The sequence below is a fragment of the Fusarium tjaetaba genome (assembly GCF_013396195.1).
Source record: "Fusarium tjaetaba strain NRRL 66243 chromosome Unknown NRRL66243_c0000125, whole genome shotgun sequence".
NCBI lineage: Eukaryota > Fungi > Ascomycota > Sordariomycetes > Hypocreales > Nectriaceae > Fusarium > Fusarium tjaetaba.
The window spans coordinates 94388-117908 of NW_023501321.1; the positions used below are offsets into that span (position 1 = coordinate 94388).

A 23521-nucleotide genomic window follows, 5' to 3' on the forward strand; every position below is an offset into this window, starting at 1 on the left:
ACGTTACTCAGCCTATTCGGATACTGTCAAGGGGATAGCTACTCAACAGGCAATTTCACACTTGATGAGAAGGAACTGGAGGTTGTGAGGAAGAGCCCCCTCGGCGCAAAACGGTACCTTGGGGCAGTTCCTAAGAACCTGTCAGATGGCATGATTAGGGATCAAATGCTCATCCTTGCCCATGACTTTCCCTTCATTGTGTACTCGATCCGGTATGATCTACAGGCTGGTTTTCGCTCTCGCATCTTTGCTCTGGACAAGATGAACTGCTTTGTACTTTTCTTTCCTTTTCGCCGACCTTTGTATCATAGTGCTAAGGCAATTCTCGATGATTTGGTTTTCGACAAGTTATATAGTCAGGCAAAGAAAGAGTCGCAGGGCATGAAGTCCAAGATCTAAGATAGCTTAGGCATCCACTGTATACTGGGTCAGAACTTATGCACTGAGTAATTGAACAATTATGTAACAACTGCTACTGATCCACTAGGCAGAGTTTACTGTCTTTTTGTCTTAGTTATCAAGTTGCGAGCGTTGAGTGGGAGAAACATCATGATACCGAACTCCGGTGTCGGACCGAGATGCTTGTGCGCCCTTTTCAATGTCATGACATTAGCTCGCAGCCATCTTGACAAGATAGCATAGTAGATAGCTACATACCGGCCGACGATCCGACCGAGATCCGATAATATGAAATATTATAAAACCCCCAGTAACCTCCTTGAAGAATGCAGATGGCCCGATAGCATCAGAATATCAGGTTATCAACAGTGACCTTCACCATGACATCCAACAACTTCGTCCTCACAGCAGAAGCTCACTCCCAGGCCCTACCCAAATTCCATTTCTCAACTCAGGCCGTCCACGCAGATGACTTTGTCAGTCCTCATCGGGCCATCGCCCCAGCTATGCACTCCGCTGTGAACTACCGCTATGCCCGCAACCCCGACGATCTCGTTGAGATGGAAAACGACGATGTACTTCCCCAGCCGTCACCAATCTCAAATACAACTAACGTTCATAGCCAAATGCTCCATTCGATTCACACGTCTACTCTCGCTACACAGCCCCCAACTACAGCAGACTAGAAATCGTCCTCAAGACCCTCTTCAAAAACCCCGTTGTATCATATTCCTGCGGCGTCGCAGCGTTTCACTCAATGCTAATCGCCATCAACCCCAAGAAAATCTTTATCTCTGATGGCTATCACGGTGTTCACGCTGTAATTGAGCTCATGACCAAGCTCAACGGTTTGAAGAAGCTTTCGCTTGATGATCTTGATCAAGCGGGGCCAGGGGATATGATCCATATCGAAACACCGCTTAACCCAACAGGTGAAGCGAGAAATCTTGCCTTCTTTAGCAAGAAGGCTAAAGAGGCGGGGGCGTTGCTTACGGTTGATGCTACGCTTGCGCCGCCGCCGCTGCAGGATCCTATTCAGTTTGGGGCGGATTTGGTTATGCATAGTGGGACGAAGTATATCGGTGGACACTCTGATATGCTCTGTGGCATTGTCATTATTTCTCCGCAGCAAGTCAAGTCAGGATTGGAGCAGACATTGAGGGATGAACGGATGGTGCTAGGAAATGTCATGGGAAGTTTGGAAGGTTGGTTGGGTATCCGATCACTTCGAACTCTTCACCTACGAGTGATGCGACAGTCCCAAACCGCCGAGGCACTCGTATCATGGCTCAGCGCTGATCTCTCAGACTCATCATCCGTCATCGGGCGTATAGTACACAAGATCGCACATTCATCCATCCAACAAGACGCAGAGTGGCTGAAGGGCCAAATGCCAGGTGGTCACAGCCCCGTGTTCAGTCTATGGCTGAAGAACCCAGAGCATGCGAAGCGATTACCGAGCAAGCTGTTTATCTTTCAGCATGCTACGAGCTTGGGTGGTGTGGAGAGCTTGTGCGAGTGGCGTGCTATGTCGAGCCGTGGGGAGGATCAGAGGATGTTGAGGATTAGTACTGGAGTGGAGGACTTGGAGGATCTGAAGGGGGATTTGATGCAGGCTTTTGGGGCTTTGTTGGCGGAATTTCCATGAGTTATGAGATGTCCTGTTGCTAACGAAAGGATATGATGAGAGTTATGAAGCTATGGTCATATATGTAGACTTGAGATGATACGAGATAAAATCTACCAAACCCAAAGCATTGAATATGCTTTCTTTCACCGGGTGAGAAACATAACAACAAACTTGATATCGCTGTGCCAGATACAGTACTTAGGGAAAGGGTTTCAAAATTATACTCACTTGCCTAAGTCTATTCGTTGCTTAGGATCGAAGCCTGAGTTTCTTTTGCTTCACGTCCTTTCCCTCTACTAGGTCCCGAACTATCAGTATATTCATGCTCCTAAGCTAATCATTCAGATACAAGCCAGTAGTTACAGATGTTTGTGTTGCTCATCTTCCCGAGGCCAGCAGTAATTATCCATATATCATCAGCTAGTTGCGCAGTCCGGATTCGTGAACTAAAACTGATACACCCTTTCCCAACGTAAGCCGCAACCCAAATAATCTGCTGTAGCTCGTCTTCCAGTTTCCAAATAGGTCTTCGTGACATGACTCCATCATTACCGACTCCAAGCCCGAGACTCTTGAACCTCATAATTCTCAAGCACCAGCCAGCACAGATCAGCTAAACAAGGCCGATTAAAACCCGTCGCATCTCGTTTCAATAGACTTTCGTTCCTTGGACTATCTTGATCCGATCTTGCCCCCGAAACATCCGTATGGCTGGATCTATCCGGGTCATCCGGACGCGCCACGAGATGGTTCCCACACATCCAGTTGAGTTTATTTGGACTTCAAAATAGTAAGTTTTGCACTGTATATACTGTTGAAATTAATTTTCGATCTGCCGTCCAATAAATTCTCGCTGATGGGGGCGTTGTTGCTGCGGTTTGACTGTCTCGGGTGACGAGCAGGTGAGGAGTAGCATCTGTGTTGTCGGGATATCATAATTTCGATATTGGAAGGCTTATGCAAGTTGTTATCGATGGCGTCTCTTGGGTCGATTGAGCGTTGTTGGGAACGAGCCGACATTCTTGGCTGCTGTTGTTGCTATTGCGGACCGTAACGTCGGTGTAAGTCGAGAACAGTGGAATGAATAGAGGAGCGACTGTGATCAAGATGATAAAGTACAAAGATTTAGAAATAAGGCAATTGACATCACAAAGGCAAAGATGATTGATAAAGATGAATCGATATTCAGTCTGTTTCTGATATCTACACATTACACTCATGTACTTTCTCCTCCACAGGTCACCGCCGTGACCCCCCAGCTTTCAGGTATAATTAAAAAAAGAGATAACCTCCTCATGAATAGCAGCAATTGTTAACAAGATTCATAATCTTTAGACGTGGTCCTCATGCTCAGTCTTGGGGACATGCTTGATCTCACCAGCACCCATGGTCTGGGCAAAGGTGGTGTGAGGTCGCCACTTGGCAGAGGTTCGGGGAGTGGTCTCCTCCATCATCTTATCAACCTGCTCGAGAGACAGACCCTTGGTCTCGGGGACGAGGAAGTAGGTGTAGACGAAGGCGCAGGTGCAGAGACCGCCCCAGATGAAGAAGACGGAGGACTTGAGATTGCCACGGTTGGTGCCGACCATGTAGGGGGTGATGACGGCGATGATGGTGTTCCAGAGCCAGTTGGAGGCGGTGGACAGACCGACACCGCGAGATCGGATGGGGAGAGGGAAGATCTCGCCGATGACGATCCAGGCACCGGGGCCCCAGGTGGAGGCGAACCAGAAGATGAAGATGGCGATGAAGGCGATCTGGGCGTTGACAGCGCTGATGTTGTTGGCGATGACGCGGTCAGGGTTGCCGGCGGTGGGAGAGGCGTGAGTGTGGTTGAAGCCGATAGTGACACCGATGATGGCGACGATGAACTGGCAGACAAGCATACCGAAAGCACCGACGAGGAGGATGCTTCGGCGACCGAATCGCTCAACGGTCCAGAAGGACAGGGGAGTAGAGCAGACGTTGACGAGGGTGAAGATCAGAGACATGAGGAAGACGTTGCTGATAGCACCGGTGGACTGGAGGAAGGGCGTAGAGTAGTAGAAGATGAAGTTGACACCGGTCCTGGTTAATGTTAGTGGTGATACTTGTTTTGGTTCGAGGTTGAGATGAGATAACTTACCATTGCTGCATCATCTGCATAGAAGTACCGAGAATGGTTCGGCGAAGGTTAGACTTGCCATCCCAGAGGCTGCCCTTGAAGCAGTTGGCCCAGCTGCCGAACCAAGTAGTGTCGGGGATGATCTGGCGCTCGTACTCCTCGTTGGCGATGATCTCGGCGATCTCAGACTGGACGTACTTGGAGTCCTTGGGCTGACCTCGGACCCGGGAAAGGGCCTCGATGGCGTCTTCGATGCGGCCACGCTTGACAAAGTATCGTGGAGAGTCGGGGAGGAAGAAGAGACCACCGGCGAGGATGACGGCCCAGGGGAACTGGAGACCGATGGGGATCTGGTAGGACTTCATGCTGTCGAAGTTCTCGGTTCCGTAGACGACGCAGGAAGCGAGGAGGAGACCGATGGTGATGCAGAATTGGTAACCGGCAACGAGGGCACCGCGGACCTTCTTGGGGCACTGGTAATTGTTAGCATGGTGTTGATGTGAAGAGGGAGGAGGATAAGGCTTACAATCTCAGACATGTACAGAATAACAATGGCAGACTCAAAACCGACACCGATACCGGCAATGAGACGACCGACAACGATGCAAGCGAGAGCATCACCATGACCAGTAATCATCTGAATAACAACACCAATAGCGTAGATCAAGCAACCCATGATGACAGTCCACTTGCGACCCATGCGGTCGGCAAGATCACCAGCGATGAGGGCACCGAAGAAGGTACCGCAGGAGAGGATAGAGGTGATGAGAGACGTGTGGCTCTCGCTGAGGCTGTCGTGACCAGCGCCCTCGACCTGGTGGATGAAGTACTTTGAGCCGTTGACACCGTTGATGTATCCGGAATCGTAGCCGAAGAAGATGCCACCGAATGAGGCGAAGGCGCACATCATGTAGGCCTTCCAGGTGACGGGGGCCTCGATCTGCTCGACATTGTCGGCAGTCTGGAGGGCGACGGAGCCGCGACGCTCCTCGTTGTGATCTTCAACGCCCATTTTGAAGTGTTGCTTTTTTTTGTGAACCAGGCAGAAGAAGATTGGATTAAAAGAGGGGGAGAAGGGGGGATGGTTATTTATTTGTGTGAAGTCAATCACAGGAGGAGAGTGGATGTGAAACAAGCTGTGTTGTTGAAGTGATGAGCTGTGATGAGGAGGAGAGAGTCTGTACGAGGGAGGGGGGAACAGGGTCTATTTAATCTCAGACGGAGCAAACTGAAGATGTGCCTGTCTAGTTCGTGTGTCTTTCCATCAGTAACGATGAAGAGCATGCCATGCCATCCAATGCACCTTGACACTGCTGTAAGCTGGCCCATCCCATCGCAGCTAATCCAAACAAGGGCAAGAACTCACCTTTTCCAAGTGGTACAACTTACAACTAACAAGGGGGGGGGCCAAGGTTCACAAGTTGCCTACTCGGGTAACTAAGGTAAACTTGGCAACCATCGGCCGTTCACGAGCATCCAGATTCTTTCTGATCCTACCACTGTCTCGCGCCAAAAAAAACAGACGCGCAGTGAAAGTGAGGTGCCCATGACCTCGGAGCTTTGCGAGTAGCTTAGCGTAGCTCCGTTAGGGGCCAGACGCTAAAAAATGGTCCCGGGGGCCCATGGGGCACGGTAAATGGGGGAACAGGGGGGCAAGCACGCTGTGTGCACGCCCCCTAAAGTGCGGAGGCGGCCGCAGAGAGAATGCCATGAGGTTCGGGTAGTGGGGTGCGGGTAAGAAAAACATGGCAAAAATACGGAGAAACTTTGAAGAATCGGTTTTCGGGCGTCTAAGTGAAAATGCATGCATTCCATATAAATGACACTGAATGAAATAGCATCAACAATAAACAAGTCTCAATTAATCGCATACCCTTCCTTCTTCCATCTCACCAAACCCAAGATCTTCTGTACCACAGGTTAAATCATGTGGTGAACATGTCACCGTCTCACAAAGAACACGTTCATTTCGATCCCATCAACTAATTAATCATCCATCACGAAAAGAAGAAAAAACTTGAACGCGCTCCAATATCTTGATCTGGGCTGGTCTGGGGGAATCTCGTGGGGCGTGCTACGAAGTAAGGCCGAACACAGAAGAGAAAAAAGAAGTTGCCCGTGGTTTTTTTAGTGGAGGGCAGCGGTTAGAAAAGGACCCATAACGTTAACGGGCCTGGGTCTACAGGGAGAAGCGCCGAGTAATCGCCCGGCCGTTTATTCCCTTGCGCGTGCGGCTTGTGGTTCTTTTTTCCATCACGGGACCTTCTACGAGAAAAGGGAAGTGTTCTAGAGTGTAGAATTCGAGTCAGACGGGAACGGACTTTAAAAATGGGAAGAGAGGGTTAAACCAAGCTGGCGGTATAACCCATGGAGGCATCGTGACGATTACGAAAAATGAAAATCTAAAGATTAGCTCAAGGTAGAATTGCGAGGTGATGAAGCCTATCTTGATGCTGATCACTGTAACCATATCTGCAAAAATGCCATGCTAACGTTTCCCGTAAGCATAGCGACACCACACACACTCATCCAAGCTCCAGCCAGTAATCGGCAGTCCTCTCGCAACCATCTTCAAAAGCCCGACGCGGGGAAATTCACCACACTCACACTTCCTACAGCTCACTCTACCCAGTAGAATGCAATACCCAGCAGAGAGGAATACAAAAAAGGGGTCCCCACGGGCGACACTCGGTGGTACTCGAGACGCTACGCCCCTGCTGCCCCGACTGCATGGATGGGTTGTAATTGACCGAGCTCACCACCGCGACAACCCAATACTTTGGGGTAATAGCGTTTGTTCCCCTTCCCACAGTCCACTCATGAGACTTCACTTTTTGGAATTGGTCTGGGGAATCAAATTCCCCCAGAGAAAAGTGTCAACGAGTGCCTCCGAGTCGGCGACCGAGATGCCTTGCTATGCATCCAACCCCAGAATCTCCGGATTTTCAGGCCAAGCGACGACTGCGGGGAGAGAATCGCCGTTTCACCGAGGCTTGATTCCTTCGAGTTGATACTCAATAAATTGGTTGATGTTGGCGATGCTGGGAAGAACAAGCCACCATCGTCACGAGAACCGCGAATCGTCACTGTCATGCATAATTTCCGGGCCGAAACGTCAAGGGCTGGGCCAAGAAACAGCTTGACCACACCACTGAGAAAGCAGGCAGGGGTGCGCTTCTTGGGTAATACAGCGTTTTCTTCCGTAAGAGAGAACTCAAAGGAACGCTCACACGAGCCCGTAAATGGTTGCCGCGGAATGGGTCTAGCTGTTTTTTTTACATACTCGATTTGAATAGGTACAGTAGCCGCAATTACCACGTTGGTTTTGGCGTTTTTGTAAATTAATTACCGATCTCGTGTTGGTGCATTGTACGTTACTGTACAGTAGCATTTGGGTGTTGGAGATAAAGCAGGTCAGCGGCGGAGTTGAAGTTACACTTGATATTGCACCGAGATACTGGTATTGAGCCCAGAGGGAGATGCGATGCGATGCTTCAACCACATGATCTGAACCATGGCCTCGGAATCGATCCATTGTATTAACTCGACCCTCAATATTCCCTTCCCGTGGGGTCACGAGAACAGACATTGATACTGTAACATAACATCAGCCATGACCAAGCAATAACTCCATATAAACTGGAGTCCCAAGTTCTCCCTGAGCTTTGCCGAATGAAAAGCTTACCCCTGGGCTCACATCGATTTTGGCACTTGATCCAAGTGGGTCCTCGGCCGGACTCACTCTGAAGCCATCGTGTCAGATTCCCCCAGCTTCATCAAAATACGCCCAACTCCGGGGTTTCGCTCCCTCGTGACTGGAGAAAAAGAAGATTTTTCTTATAAATTCCTACCATGTTTAAACTATGGTTATTTAGCGATACTCGGCCGAGAACTTCTGAATAGCCGTCTTTCCGAACACGCGGATGTGTATTCCGAATGCAGTATCCTCCCGTATCGTTCGTGAGCTGAGAAGTGTCAGTGGCGTTGAGATTCCAGCAAGTCATCAGACTCGAAAGCCTCTGACGGCACTGATCCTTCTTGCAAAATGGGATGATTCGTTCTAGATTTTTTTAACTGTCTCATTGTGATGATTACCCAGGACAACCATCACTCTTTGTCTCAGATGTCCAATGGTTGGTAGCCCACGCCTGCTGATCGACGCTGCCCATCCACACCCATCTCGTTATTTTCTTCCCCGCAACATTCCATCTGCTCTGCATGATTCGTCCATTTGCTTTAAAATGCCAAACGCAACGTTGAATCGGTGAATCGGTCTCGGTTCAGGCGGCCAAGACATCCGTCACTGACTCACCAGTCACTGTCCAATACCGTGTCGAATATCATGAATCAGATCCATTTAGCAATCAGTAAAGTAAACCAGCAGTAGAGTAAAACCACAAGGTAACAGTAGAGCTACGATTATGCTTTCAGCCATAGAATTGACTTCTCCCTTGGCGCGCCAAGATCGTCAGCTCTACCCAGATGCACTGTATATCTATTTCCTGTTTTACAATAGCTACGACGTCTCGTGATGATGAGCTCCGTGCCTCTTCCGGCTTGGTCTGAACGATAATTCAAGCTGCACGTATCGTGTGTTTTTTTACCAACGGTGCATGCGAAAATCCCCATCATATCATCAATGGCGACCGCCGCTTTGACATGGCATGATGGAGATCATAGGGTAACATACGAAAAAAGCGATGATCATTGACAATGCAACGGTTTTGCGATTGTCGTTGCTGATGAAAATGTGATTGTTGAAAGTTACCCTAGATCTGCAGGGTTGAGTTGGGATCTGGGGTTGGATTGTGAGTAAGCATCATCGATCGGACTCCAGATTCTGACTCGAAGCGAATTCTGTCATCCACAATGACCAGAAATGATGATCGATTGATCGATATCGAGCTTGTTTTCGCCTAGATGGAGCTCGTTCAGTAGCTTCGGTATCGCCACTTGATAGCTTGTGAAGCTCTTGCGCCAGCAGCTCACGAGCATTCGACAGGTTCTATCGCATTGAGCGTGTTGATCAACCACTTTCATCATTCAATGACTGACTTTCTACAGACAAATTATGCGCAGCGATTGATGTGATCTCGCAGCCGACGCGCGTTTCTTTTAACTTCTTCAGCGGCTGTCTCTGAGCATGTCGCCATCACCAACCTTGCCGGGTACCTCGAACGCGGCGCCATTCACGATGCCTCAAGCTACGACCATTCAAACATCACGATCTTATCTCCTCATCAAGGTTGCGAGATCTCTGATCTTGAACACCCCACGCCGTTGCCGAAGTAGCGCTGATGCTGTGTCCATGAACCGCCGCCTTCACGCTGGGTGTGTACCGTCATGCTGGGTTCTGAAGCCATCGACCAGCAGGCTGGGTGCGAGCGGACCGACCTCGGGCTGGGCCGTGTCAACGGTTGTTGTTGACGAGTGTCAATTTTTTAAATACGATTGCGATGCAGATGACTCGCGACTTGCGATTGAACCCTGGCGCATATTGGAAGAATGCATTGAGCAGAGGTTGTAGGGGCTTGCGCAAGCTAGGCAAGTGGTCTGCATTGCACAAACTGTCTTCGCTTCAAGACATTATCAAACGCATGTATCTTGAGAATTAAAACTCCAACCTCAATGAATCTCTTCCAACTCCGCAAACACAAGAACTCCGCCAACCCACGAAACCCCTCGAAGCTTCAATTTCCGCCAATGCAACCCAATACGAAAAAACTCTCCCCGCAACAGTAGAACATGATCGAATAACATGAATGTAACGAGCTGAATAATAACATCCCAGCGTTTAATAACAAACTTTAAAACGTATACGCCGTATATGGAAATACCTCCATGATAAATGATCTCTTCTGGTCTTTCTTCCGACTCATGAGCCGAGGCATCTCCACTAGACTGACTCTTAACAATTTTTATTTTTATTTTTCGCCGCTCACAAGAAAAGACGTCATTGATACTTATATCATGATGCGTACGTCAAGTCATTGACTTTTACTCCATGTGATTTTATCGTTCATAACTCCATCAACCTCAATCTCAACCTCAACCTCACAACACCGTAACGCAATTACACAGACTATAACAGAACAACAACCTCACAATGGCCGAAATGCAAGCATGGCAAGTCGCCAACCCAGGCCCAATGGAAAAAGTCTTCCGCCTCACCACACTCCCCAAACCAAGCACCCCCAACCTCAAGCCCGGCCAGATCCTCGTCAAAGTCTCCCGCGCTGCCCTCAACCCCGCCGACTACAAAGTCTGCGAGCTCGGCGTCGCATCGCGCCTCATCACCTCCTACCCCAAGATTCCAGGCATGGATCTCAGCGGCCGCGTCGTCTCCGTCGCACAAGACGTTACCGATGCGAAAGAGGGTGATTTTGTTCTAGCTAGAGCGTCGCCGATGAAGGCTTGGGGATCACTAGCCGAGTATACGATCGTCGATAAAGAGGGGTATACGGTCATTCCTGAGAGTCTGGATATGGATCAGGCTGCTGGTGTGGGCACCGCGGGGTTGACGGCGTATCAAACTATCGCGCCGTATGTCAAGAGTGGTGATAAGGTGTTTATAAACGGTGGCTCGGGCGGTGTTGGGCTCTGGGGTGTTCAGATTGCCAAGGCGTTGGGATGCTCTGTCACTGTGTCGTGCTCAACTGGAAAAGCAGATCTGTGCAGAAGCTTAGGTGCGGATGATATCATCGACTACAAGACCAGCGATGTCATCGCCGAGCTCAAGAAGCGCGGTCAAGTATTCAGCCACTGCGTCGATAACGTGGGTGACGCACCGCCCAATCTCTACGCTTCATCAAACGACTTCCTCCTCCCCGGCAGCAGCTTTGTCTTCGTGGGCGGTCACGTCTCAGCCAAGAGCGTTCTCAGCTTAACGACAAACCTAGTACGACCTTCGTTTCTGGGCGGTGTAAAGGCAAAGTTTGTTACGTATGCTACTGCGAACAAGAAGAAGGATCTGGATCAGTTGAGGGATTGGCTGGTGGAGGGTAAAGTCAAGACTGTGATTGACTCGACGTTTGGGTTCAAGGAGGCGGACAAGGCTTTTGAGCATTTGAAGAAGGGGTCTAGTGGTGGTAAGGTTATGATTCATGTTGAGTAAGGATGGGATGGGAATTGTGATACCATGGGCGGGCGTTTTGTTATTAGTTGTAGACTATGTTACAGTAATGTACTTGTTTGCTTGCGACTGTCGTTATGTTTGTGAAGTGCTAGTTGTCTAGCGACAACGTTGATACATGTATCAATGCCATATTGATACAGAAACATCAAAAGGAGCCCGTAATGAGACTCCATAGGGTGATGCGTGAGATTGGCAAAGCCGGCCCGTCCCAATCATCATCCCATACCCAGTTGAACCTGGTTTTTGCAGGAGATGGAGATATGGGAGCGCTGCTGACCTCGGGACAGATCATTCGAGCAGGATCTGTCAATCTGTGACCAGACGTGAAGCCCTGTTGCCACCGAGTTCAACCCCCCGATAAAGATGTGAGAACTGCGCAAGTGTCTCGCCCTGGACAGCGAAGGCGCCCTCAAGCATGGCCACTCCTCAACTCTGATAAAAATATCCTCAAACCCTCTCCCATCTCACGTCCCCAACCCAGCGGCAAATTTCTTCGCAACCCACGCAGCACCATGCTCCTCATACTCCGCCTTCGTAACAGCCAACCTCTCAATATCCCCATGACACGCCAGATTCGCACCCCCAAACCAAGTATGCGTCACCGGATCCGCCGGCCTCGCAACCCTAACGATACAATCATCCGGCACCCTCTGCACAACCTCCTTCTGCAGCCTCTGAATAAACCCCTCAAAGTGCGTGTTCCCTCCAACACCGATGATATTCGCTAGCAACGCTGGCCAGAGTCCTATGGGCAGCTCTTGTAAAGAGTCGTACACGAGGTCGGCGAGACCGGGTTGTCGGATCCCGGCGTCGGAGGGGTTGAAGAGGATCTCGGGGACGGTGAAGCGCTCGTTGCGTAGGGTCAGGGCGTCTTCTTCGGATTGGGATGCTAGTTTTCGGGCTTTGGAGTGGCGGGCGGGATCGTAGTCGACGAGAGTTCCTTTGAAGCGCGTGTGGAAATCGGGGAGGATGTAGTCCTTGGCGATACCGCCGCCGGACAGATAATCTGGTCGACGCTCGCCTCTCGTTCCCTTCCATGACTCTTCGAGATCAGCTTTGAAGTCGGCTGAGACGTAGCATGATAGCTCTTTCATCTCGTTGACGATGTATGTATCGTTACGCATATCGAAGTGTCGTAGAGAGATTAATCGTGTGAGGTAGTTCGTCAACACCTTGCCGCCGACATCTAGTCGTTTGATCGCGGATTGTAACGGTTGCCCGCGAAGGACTGGTGTGATAGTTGTATGCGAGTATCCAGAGTCAATGACCATGACGGCTTCAGCGGGGGTATTAGCGACCGTAGGAGCCTCTTGCGGCGTCCGAAAGATATTCTGCACATCGTGATACGCATTAAACGTCGACCCTGTCGCAATCAGCATCCCAACCCCATCAACCCATCACAAAGCTTACCTATCCCCCGATAATAACTCCCAAACCCATACTCCTCAAAAACAATCTGATCACAGTTCGCCTGCAGAATCGGCAGCCCATTCGGCGGCTCAGCGAGTATCAACCTCGCATCCTTAGGCTCAAACTCCTCCCTCTCAAAAATCTCCCTATCCCAAATCTCCTTCTGCGCCTCCCAATTGACAATGAACCCCTTCTCCACAGGTCTTCGGAACTGTATCTCGCCAAAGTCGCGACACTTTTCTAGCTCGGATGCGACGTAGACTTTGCGCGTGCGGTCGCGGGCGATCACGTTGGGGATGATTCGGGGTTCGGAGGGGATGGTGGAGGAGTGGACTAGGCCGGCTTTTATGGTGGAGGCGCCGTTGTCGAGGACGAGGGTTGTTGATGGGCCTTTTGGGGGCGCGGGTTTGGGTTTGCGTGGGCCGGCCATGGTGAGAGTTTGGGAGATGAGAGGTGATGATGGGTTTTTGGAGGTTTGAGCGCGATGGATTTGATGGGAGGGGTATTACGTAAGCCATCATGAGTTGAAATCATGATGTGCAGTCATCTTGCTCTTGGCATGAGGGAGCTCAACGCTCACTACGGATTTGGCTTAGGACTTAATTTGTACTCCAATAACTAGCGAGAGATTGTTTAGTCTCTGTTTGGTTGGGTTGGTAGCAGAATTCCTGATCGCAAGAAAGGCACCTCAAACCCTCTCACGTCTCCATCGTCACCAACGTACAGCAACACTCTATCTAGAGGCTCACCACCATAATGAATCCAATCCTGAATCGACCACCCGACGCAATCCATCCCTTCAATCCAATTTCCAGGAAGATCCGTTTCAAATCCCCAGTTGAGGTCAGGCCACAAATGCCATACCTCCTTCACAACAGACTCCCCATCTAAGGTTGCATTCTCACGAAGTTGGCTGGGAAACACTCGGATCTTAGGCCCAACTTTTGGAAGAAAATCGCCCAATGTAAGATCCCATATATCTCTGAGACTAGACATGATGTCTGTACCGTTGCGATGAAGTGACGTCAGGATCATTGAATCATCGTCCTGCTCCAGTAATGCCTCCATTGGAACATCCTCGTGATCGCTCATGTACCTCTGCTCGTATCTCTTTGCTTGCTCACGCGATACTTCATCCGCAGCGGAAACAAAAGTCGAAAGCATAGCATTCGTAAGAATAGGCACTGTCTTCATTGGACCGGCAGTCAATATGACGATCGCCAGACAGTAGTCATCAATAAAACTAAGTTGACTTCTGTAGTTCTGCGCACCGCCACTCTTACCGTAGACAGTGACAGCATGAGGATGCTCTGGTGTGAGGTTAGATACACGTAGTATTTCCCAAGGCATGCCAGTCAATGTGTATGCATTGCCTGCAAAGGCACTGGGCTTGAGCCAGCCGTTGATCTCGGTTGAAGTCATGTTCAGGGTTCGTGAGAGCAGTGCATGTGAGAATTTGGAGAGATCAGAGAGAGAGGAGACTAATCCACCTGCACTAATGACAGTCAGTACTCGGAAGTAGCTTTCACACGATGGACTTACGGGGTGTTCAATTTGTAGTCTGAGCCCCAGCTGCTGTCCCCGGGCGGAATTACTGCCTGATCATCATCGCCAGGCGAAGGAAAAGTGTTGATCATACCGAGGGGATCTGAAACAATTTCTTCAATCAACTGTGCGTAGGTCTTCCCAGTATACTCCTCAAGAGCCATGCCGAGAAGGACAAAGGCCATGTTGGAGTATGCCGGTCTCTCGTTGGGAGCAGTCTGCGGGTAAGACTCTCTCATTCCTGACAAGATCTCTGACTCTAATTAGCGTAGATCTCAATGTGTAGTTATGAATTCTTTGTACCTTGCCCTGTACAACCCTTGTTGAGACCTGTAACACCACATGGTGGATAGTCGTTATCTTCAATGGCGGGAAGACCGTATGCGAGGAAGACTTCTTTGAGGAGGTAAAAGTCCGAGAACCCATCTGAAACTGGTCAACATGCTGTATCTAGGTAGAGGAGGATACCTACAGTTCGCCGGTGTACCGCCCAAGTACGAAGCCAACATCCTCAAAGTCACATCCCTCCACTGAATCTTGGACTTCCCATCAAGTCCCGGAAGATACTCCGTAACCGGCGCATCAAGATCCATACCGCTCTTCAAAAGCACATAGTCCGTAAATACTTTCGTTATGGATCCAATAAGATACTGAGAATCTCTGTCCAAGTTCTTTGTGCCCTTTGTGTTGGCGGCTGCGAGGTGATGGTACTCCCATATCGGCACACCAAGGTCGCATTGATCTCCGCTTACGACTGCAAGTGAGAAGGAGACATTGCCTATGGGCCACCCTGCAGTGATTGAGCCAGAGAGAGCTGCGTTGAGAGTTTCGGTCAAGTTGGTGGCTGCAGCTTGGAAGATTGGCGACTTGGTGAGAGCTGTTGGTCTTGGGAGAACAGGGCCTTCTGGGCGACATTTTAGTTCTGCAGAAGTCAACTGAGCTGACAAGGATAGGATAGAAACGATTGAGTATGACAGCTTCATGATTAGGGTCTTATAATAGAGGCTGTCTTGCATGTGGTTCTTGTCATTCATCATGTCCGACAAAGGGCTCTTATACGTTCCATTTCATCTCCCATGAAGACAATTAACGACCATTCGCGTCAAAAATACGAAATACGAAACAAACGCATCTTCAGATCCATCATCATTCGATACTGAGATCTCAGAGACAAGATCTAGATGATCGACACGGCAGTTGTAAGACGGCGTCGCGCTAAAGCAAGGGTGATTGCGAGATACGATGCACATCCCCATATTATTCTCTTGGCCCTGCAGAACTTCCCTCATCGTAACAGAAAACAATCATCTATTCATAATGGTCACCTAAATCTTGGGTGTGTCCATGGCACTGGGTATCAACCTCCACCGCACCGCCGTCTCGTCCCTCGGCACAACCCCCATATCCTCAACCCGTCTCGCATTCACAAAATCAGGCCCTCCACTCCCCCACGCATAATCCTTCCACTCCCCAAGCGCAGGCCACATCTTTTCCCTCACAAGACTCTCAATCTTTATCTTCCGCTGCGTCGCTTCTTCATCGCCTACGAGGCCTACTACGCTCGTCCACAGCGCCCATGTCTCTTCTAGCTCGTCTACGCTGGAAACGCCCATGACGCTCACGCCGAGACGGCCTGTGTCGCTGGGATTTACCCTCGTGCCGAACCGTGAGCCTACGCGCGCCCAGTTCTCGAGCGCCCACCGGATAGCCACTTCTTCGAGATGCTCGCCTGAGTCTTGGGCGATGCTGGAGAGCTTGGCGCATAGGTCGCGGAGTTCTTCTGGGGCGGGGTGCCATGCGCGCATGGGGCTGTTGTCGATGCCGCGGGTGGTCAATAGTCCCATGCCGAGCATGCTGGCATTTGGCACGCAGTCTACGCCTGCTGCTTGGAAGCGATCTAGCAGTGCCTTGTTGCCAAGCTGGCTGTTTTGCACGCAGAAGTTGCTGTACGACATGACAGCGTCCAGAGGCTCTCCAGTCTCGCGCAAGATCATCTCTGCCAGCGACGCAAGCGTATCAACCGGATATCCACTGATTCCGACATATCGAACAAGACCTTGATCTCTCAACCTTCGCAGCTCTGTAACAGCAGCGAGGACCTCCTCGGGCGAGACAAACTCCACATCATGTGTGTACACAAGATCGAGATACGAAGTGCCCAGCCGTTCAAGACTGCGACAGACACTATATCGGATCCAAGCGGGCGAGTAGTCAAACTCATCGCCCGCGATGCGCCCAGCTTTCGTGATGAGGAAGTAGTTCTCCCGCGGCGGTGGAGGCGTTAATTTTCGCAGCGCATCGCCGAGGAGGATCTCAGAGGGGCCGTAGTAAGGCGATGTATCGAAGCCGAGGATGTTGTGGGCGAGGGCGCGGCCTACGATGTCCGTGTAGGGCATGTGAGTTGGATCGGGATGGTATTGGTGGTTGAACGTTGCTGTTCCGAGGATGAGGGGAGGGATGACCTCTGAGAGAGGTTTTCTTTCGTCGGCCATGATCAAGAATGAGATATTATCGCGAAGTTGAATGCGCTTGAGATTTGGAACCGGGAGCCTTGGGTCCGTTATTTTTGCGGCGCTGGAGTTATCGGGTAGTGGAGGGGCTCGGCGATATCGGGATCTGATAAAAAAAAGCACAGAATCACGAAACAAAAATCCACTGAAGAGAAAAAAGATTCTCTATGAGGTCAAGATATCTATCACGAAGGAGAAAACAAGGGTCCGTTAGTAATTCCAAGGGTCGCCCCTAATCGAGCGATCTACCGCCATCAAGCGCGATCGCGAGCGTATCTGTGTCACTCTATGATGAATCATTATCAACAAGAGAGGGAATTTCCCGCCCGACGGACCGACAAGACCAAACCTGAAAGAGAAGTATTGGACCGAGTACGTAATTTGCGCATTCGGTTGCGCCATTTGACGGATCTGACCTGTCAAACGCGCACGTTGTGAGATGGCAGCTCAATAGAAGGTATAGAATAGAGGGGAGTGATAGTTTTAAGGTGAGCGATCAGCATTGGAATAATAAATGAGCAAGGTAGATTAGATCGTGACCCCCAAATGAAACCCCCAAAATGAGTGGATTCGCTAACTTGTTCTATTCCCGTTCCATTGCCTGTTTCTATCGGATCTACTTTGTCTCCGAGCGGGGAGCGAACTGGGGTGCAGTGCGTGGTTCGAGATGGTATCGTGCCATAATCTCATCTGAGTCGACTTATTCAAGATTGGAGCAGGGAAAAAGTGGTATGATTCCAGGAGCCAGTCCTCATATCAATTAATGAAAGCAAAAAAAGTGGTGAGTATCCTAAGGAGTCGAGTTTCATCCCAATCCATATTATACGCCTCGACTCCAAAACCAACCAAAGAAAAAACAACAAGAGTGGAAAATCCGAATACGCTTCATCATGACGCCTCGCTCAGTCCACTTTTCAAAGAGGACTCCATTTCATATTTCCAGGGACCTTGTAGATGCGCCAAGTCATTTACTGTACCATGATCAGATGTGAGGTTGCATTGGTCCTTGGTTGACACATGTCATTCATATGTTTGGTGCATCAGACTCGCCTGAGACCGCGACCTCGACAGAAACACCCTGTGAAGCAAGTTAGATGATTGAAACGAACTGAGGTAAGAATAACATACAGTCGCACTAGAAACAGTCAGTAAGGGTTCTTGATATGGGAACTGGGGAAAACTCACAAAGGCGCTTGATGATCCTTCATTGTGAATGAGACAGTATCCGCCGCCGCACTTTTTGCAAAACTTTTGCGTGCGCTCAATGCAATCATTACACTAGATATCAATTAGCTTCCCTATTTATTCAGTGATTGTAGAGGATGCGCACATTGATGCCGCATTCCCAGCAGCTTCGCGACACATGTCTCTTCACATCATCACCAGCATAAGGATGATAACACGTCTCACACCACCACTTATTACACGCAACACAGAACCTATCCCTCAAGCAATCAGCACACCTCGGCACGAAATCCTCATGTCCCGGGCGCGGCGTCGTGGCAGCCTGTACGGATGACGAGAGGATCGGCGGCGGAGCTAGCAGCGGCAGCGAAGAGCAGTGCGTCCCAGCCGTCATGACACCCTCTGGCGCTTTGCCACAGCCCGCGCAGCCACCAACGGCGAACGTAGCGACCGCTGGGCTGCACGGCGAGGAGACGCTGCAGGACCCAAAGGCTGGCGAGCTGGCGTGGCGGGGACCCTGGCAGAGCACTGCGTCGAAGGAGATGAGGCCCTGGCAGGCGAGTAGGCACTGGGCCCAGTCGTCCATGTCGCTGGTGCTGTTGAGGACACGGCCCTTTTTAGACCACCATGCATCAGCAGAGTCCTGGGAATTTTCATCGCAGGGCATGGGGCCGAAGACGTAGACTGCTTTGAGTCGTGGGGTGTTCTCTGGGCGGGAGCTGCGACAGGCGTATGCTAGCGCTGCGCGAAGTTTGCCCTGGTTCAGGTTATTGACGCCGCGGATCGAGAGCATGCGCACGCTGTATGACGGATCGTTGATGATCTCATGACACAGCTCAGCTGTGACGGAGAGTCCGTCGAGGATTAGAGATTGGACATCACGAAGAATATCGCGTTGTCGTAGGGTAGAGAAGATGCCCCTCAAGGGCCCGGCGTAGAAGCTATGGATCCTGTAAGCTAACAGCCGTTTTTAAAGTGGTCGCAGCGCAGAAGACAAGGGTATAGTGGACACAAGCAGTGGGTGAACTCACTCATCTTCAGTCAGGTAATCAGAAAGAGTGACATTATGCCAGACTGCAAGATTGCGCTCTGTTTCTTTATGGGCGTCTTCGCAGTGCGCTGTCTTGACCCGTGTAAGATCGATGTGACGAAAGGTACCGGGCGTTTGGTGCAGGAGATATCGAATATCGCGACAGGTTGCGGCGAGGTTCAAAAGGCCTGATACGGGAAGGTAGGGAAGGGTGTGACGAAGGACGAGAGAATTGTATAGAGTGTCAAAGAGGGTCAAGCCCTTTGTCTGGATCTGAGTGATCTCTGCGCGCGTTTGGTGGTCGACGATAACTTGGCTCATGTCAGGCTGGCATGAGTATTACAAAAGATAGGGTATTCAATTATGAAGCAGCCCAACTGGCAAGGAGGGCTAATGGGGGGATATAAGGGGGGTATGATAGAGAAAGGAGAGGAGGGTTGGTGGTGAAGGATATATAGCTACTATATACGGAGTACACATGTTGAGACAAGACATGAGGGATGGGCCGTGTCATGCCAGCGGCCAAAGCGGCAATGATTAACTGGGAACAGATTTGGTCTGGGGGAGATACTGCATGCACCGTTTGGGTGGGATGGGGGAGGACATGACATGGCCCGGGATAATAGACAAGATGGGCTGAGATGAGATTGGATTGGCGAGCCAAGTTCAGGTGGCTCGGAGGGTTTGACGTTGTGAGTCAAGCTACATTAACATTACACAAGCTTGTTAGTTGACAAGCTTGTTAGTTGACAAGCTTGTTAGTTGACAAGCTTGGATGATCAAGTGGGGGGGGGGGACCTTTTTCTCAACAACACCAAAAGAATAGACAAAAGACGTTCCGGCTGAACCGGATACAGAATAACGGCATGCATGGAGTGTGAGGGGGGATCGGCCCGTGTGAGCAGTCGATGTGGGGATTGGATGCATCGTCCAAGGTGAGAGGAATCGGCCAGACTGATGATATCTTGACAAGATGGCATCACCAAAAAGCACCAAAGCAAGGTTGGGGGGATCTATCTTATCTCGAGAGGCGCACCATTCAATAGCTGAGCTTTGCGGCGGGAGCTAATGAGCATGGGTAGGTTGTGTGTAGGGGTCCTATGTAACTCGACTTCTGTGCCGTAGATCAAAAAGAGCCCCTTTTGGCGGGTAAAATGAGCTGTGTCACATTTCAAGGTGTACAGCTACCCTGATCAACATGCCAGGTGTTTTGCAGATCCTACATTTCGGCGTCCGAGATTGCCAAGATAATAACCTCAGTTGATGAAATGAACATCTTTTCAGGGCAATTAAGTAGCTCAGTGGGAAGAAAGCTTCGAACCGGTACTCCGTAGTGTCAAGCTCTGTGAGCCTGTATGTATATCTCGTCAGTCCGGGGATGCATTGCCGGGTCTCTCATCATGACCGCTTTGAATTCAGCCATCATGGATGGGTTAGGTTGCGCTGCATTTAGCCAAATTCTGTGGGGGTCAAAACACCAACTCTGTTTCACTCACAGTCGCGGACTTGTAAGAGCGGTGAATAAAAAATAGATATGTTTGTTTCGATCGACCATACAGATTTGCCCAGACGGATCTGCTGTGCTGTGTGATTATGGCTCTGTGCCGTGTCTGGAATTACGCGTAGTTTTGTTCAAGCCACGTTACGACGCTGATGATCACTGAACAACAAACATTACTGGTGATGCATTGCTAGCTACGTGTAAAGTGAAGCGGCATTCTCCCCGGGATGCACGGAAACTTGGATGTTTTGAACAGGGAGAGATGAATAGTCTGTAGTCTAATTTTAACCATGATATTAAAAGTGAGGCATTGTCTGTGCTTTGAGTCAACTCATGATACGGACCTGCGAGATCTAATGACAGCTCTGATACCGAATGCGTACGAGATGGACAGCGAAGTGTTGGTGTTTTGTTAGTCCGTCGGAGATCGGAATTCCGATTATGTAAGGCTCGTAGGCAGCATAAATCTGATGCGTTCTGGTCTGGCTTCTGGACGATGCTGGAAGAACGTCACCGAAATAGCTGACTGAGCATCGCCGCTGAAAGTCTGTTTCTCGTGATTCAGTATCTGAGTATTAACGACATTTTGGATTTCAAGCGGAAAATAGTTTTAATTGATCTTGTCATTTTCATCTCTATTCTCTGTCCGCTTTCGTGCTCGATCGCCACTACGTAATTGCATCTTATCAACCCCCACCAAATCATCACAGACCCTCACATCATAACTTCTACACATTTACAGCCCAATCATGGAAGAGCCTGCACCCCTGCGCTGGTCGAGCGCATTGCCCGTGATAAGTCCCTCTGCCATAGCGACTAAGAATCTTCGCGGCGACAAGATTCTTCTTCCACAATCTGCTCTTGAACAACTTCTAGCCGCTGCGCGATCTCGACCTTCGACGACTACTGCACGATCAGATCCATGGTCATATTCCACGAGCGATGCTGATACCGCACAACAACTACCGAACCCGTTAATATTCCGACTTGTGAACCCGAAGAATAAGAATGCTGTGTTTGCGGGCATCAGGGAGTTTTCGGCGTCGGAGGGAACATTGGGGTTGAGTCCGTGGTTGACGGAGGCTTTGGGTATCCAGGAAGATGAGTTTGTGTCGCCGAAAGAGGTGATAGATCTGAAACAAGACACAGTGCAGAATGGCGAACAAATGGACCTAGATGGTGTTCAGATCAAAGTCGAGGCGCGACAACTTCCTAAGGGTACGTACGTTCGACTCAGACCTCTAGAAGCAGGCTACAACCCCGACGATTGGAAACCACTCCTCGAGCGACAATTACGAGAAAACTTTACAACACTGAGCAAAGGCTCGATGCTGGCGGTTAAAGGTGCGCGCGGGGAGGAGTTCAAGTTGCTCGTGGATAAGGTCGCTCCCGAAGGAGACGGCATCTGCGTCGTGGACACAGATCTGGAAGTCGATATCGAAGCCCTGGACGAGGAACAAGCGCGGGAAACATTACGACGAATCATGTCTGCGCAAAGAGGAACTACGGATGGAAGTTCTACGGGCGGAGAGATTGATATCTGGAAGGCTGTTGAGGGGCAGGTTCTCGAGGGCGAATACGTCGATTACGTGCTTCCCTCATGGAATAAATCGCAACCTCTTGCGATTGAACTTACTACTGGCGAAGACGAGGATGCGCTCGATTTGTTTGTTACACCGAAATCTTCGCGACAACGAGCGCTGCCGCGAGAAAGCGTTCATGTCTTTGGGGACTTTTCACCGGCGGTTGATGGGGTCAAGAGGATTGTGATAAGTCCTACGAATGTGGAATTGGAGGGAGCGGAGCAGATCACGATATCGGTGCATGGATACAGACATCCAGGCGCCACAGAGTCTCCTAGGACACTGCAGTATTCACTACGAGCCAAGGTGGACTTACAAGACGCCAAGGATGCAACGAATGGGCTATCCAATGGGGCTAGTGAACAAGAACACTCTCCTGATGAGGAGCAGTGCAGTAACTGTTTACAATTCGTTCCGAAGCGGACGATGGTTCTACACGAAAACTTCTGTCGGAGGAATAACATCGTTTGCCCCAAGTGCAAATCAGTGTTCAAGAAGGGCTCTCCGGAGTGGGAAGCGCACTGGCATTGTGAAAAGGACAGCGCTTTTGGGAACTCGACAGAGAGCAAGGCGAAGCATGATGATATCTTTCACACGGAGCGACAATGTCCACATTGCGAGTTTTCGACGAATTCAATGGCTGATTTGGCGAGACATCAGACGAGCGTGTGTCCTGGGAAGTTGATCCTCTGCCGATTCTGTCATCTCGAGGTTCCCCAAGAAGGCGATCCTTTCAATCCCGGTCCAGAGGTTGTTCTCTCTGGGTTAACGGCGCACGAACTTGCAGATGGAACACGGACGACAGAGTGCCATCTCTGCGACAAGATTGTTCGTCTGAAAGACATGGAGACACATCTGAAGCATCACGAACTCGACAAAGTATCCCGTCTAAAACCCCCAATCTGCCGCAACGCCAACTGCGGACGAACAATGTTCGGCGTTGGATCAAGAGGCCAAGTCCGCCAAACTGCCTCCACCGACCAAGCCTCCAACTCCATCGGTCTCTGCTCAATCTGCTTCGGCCCGCTATACGTGAGCATGCACGACCCCGAAGGCAAAGCCCTCAAGCGCCGCATCGAGCGCCGCTACCTCGGGCAGCTCATGACAGGCTGCGGCAAACCCCACTGCGCGAATCCATGGTGCAAAACGGGTCGCGCAAACGCAGGTCTTGAAGCGAAGCCGTCTAGTGCGAGGGAGGTTCTCCCGCTGGTGAAGCCGCTCCTGGGGGATGTGACGAATATGGATGCGCCGCTGTGGTTCTGCACGGATGAGGGGAGTCAGAGGGGCAGGAAGTTGGCGGAGATGATGGCGGAGGAGGGGGTTTGGGAAGTTGAGTGGTGTGTTGCTGCGGCGGAGGCTGAGAAGGGGAGTTTGGAGAGGATGAGGGATTGGTTGCAGGCCTGGGCGCCTACGAAGTAGATGATGATGATGTGGTGTTTGGGGATAGAAGATAGACGGGATAGAGCAAGTCAGCACTTTGACAATATGG

General features: G+C 50.3%; 8 protein-coding genes across 8 annotated transcripts; 3 read left to right on the plus strand and 5 right to left on the minus strand.

Annotated features, from left to right (window-relative positions):
* Positions 1–779: 779 nt before the first annotated feature.
* Positions 780–2047, plus strand: FTJAE_6454 (cystathionine beta-lyase; the record flags this gene model as incomplete). Its single annotated transcript, XM_037353068.1, has 2 exons — positions 780–974; positions 1022–2047. The coding sequence occupies 2 exons, from the start codon at positions 780–782 to the stop codon at positions 2045–2047; spliced, it is 1221 nt and encodes a 406-aa protein (XP_037206462.1).
* Positions 2048–3360: 1313 nt separating this feature from the next.
* On the minus strand, positions 3361–5145 carry FTJAE_6455 (monosaccharide transporter; the record flags this gene model as incomplete). Its single annotated transcript, XM_037353069.1, has 3 exons — positions 3361–4096; positions 4155–4606; positions 4660–5145. 3 exons carry the CDS (start codon positions 5143–5145, stop codon positions 3361–3363), a joined length of 1674 nt encoding a protein of 557 aa, XP_037206463.1.
* A 5094-nt stretch (positions 5146–10239) lies between these two features.
* On the plus strand, positions 10240–11247 carry FTJAE_6456 (quinone oxidoreductase; the record flags this gene model as incomplete). The annotated part of the gene is made up of 1 exon (XM_037353070.1): positions 10240–11247. The coding sequence occupies one exon, from the start codon at positions 10240–10242 to the stop codon at positions 11245–11247; it is 1008 nt and encodes a 335-aa protein (XP_037206464.1).
* A 485-nt stretch (positions 11248–11732) lies between these two features.
* FTJAE_6457 (actin arp-6) lies at positions 11733–13108 on the minus strand (the record flags this gene model as incomplete). The annotated part of the gene is made up of 2 exons (XM_037353071.1): positions 11733–12631; positions 12679–13108. The coding sequence occupies 2 exons, from the start codon at positions 13106–13108 to the stop codon at positions 11733–11735; spliced, it is 1329 nt and encodes a 442-aa protein (XP_037206465.1).
* Positions 13109–13311: 203 nt separating this feature from the next.
* FTJAE_6458 (beta-lactamase 3) lies at positions 13312–15206 on the minus strand (the record flags this gene model as incomplete). The annotated part of the gene is made up of 4 exons (XM_037353072.1): positions 13312–14173; positions 14221–14482; positions 14527–14649; positions 14696–15206. 4 exons carry the CDS (start codon positions 15204–15206, stop codon positions 13312–13314), a joined length of 1758 nt encoding a protein of 585 aa, XP_037206466.1.
* A 342-nt stretch (positions 15207–15548) lies between these two features.
* Positions 15549–16715, minus strand: FTJAE_6459 (L-fucose dehydrogenase; the record flags this gene model as incomplete). Its single annotated transcript, XM_037353073.1, has 1 exon — positions 15549–16715. One exon carries the CDS (start codon positions 16713–16715, stop codon positions 15549–15551), a length of 1167 nt encoding a protein of 388 aa, XP_037206467.1.
* A 1042-nt stretch (positions 16716–17757) lies between these two features.
* Positions 17758–19269, minus strand: FTJAE_6460 (uncharacterized protein; the record flags this gene model as incomplete). Its single annotated transcript, XM_037353075.1, has 5 exons — positions 17758–17811; positions 17862–17868; positions 17919–18011; positions 18197–18859; positions 18950–19269. The coding sequence occupies 5 exons, from the start codon at positions 19267–19269 to the stop codon at positions 17758–17760; spliced, it is 1137 nt and encodes a 378-aa protein (XP_037206468.1).
* Positions 19270–21198: 1929 nt separating this feature from the next.
* On the plus strand, positions 21199–23451 carry FTJAE_6461 (PRLI-interacting factor K; the record flags this gene model as incomplete). Its single annotated transcript, XM_037353076.1, has 1 exon — positions 21199–23451. The coding sequence occupies one exon, from the start codon at positions 21199–21201 to the stop codon at positions 23449–23451; it is 2253 nt and encodes a 750-aa protein (XP_037206469.1).
* Positions 23452–23521: the final 70 nt, after the last annotated feature.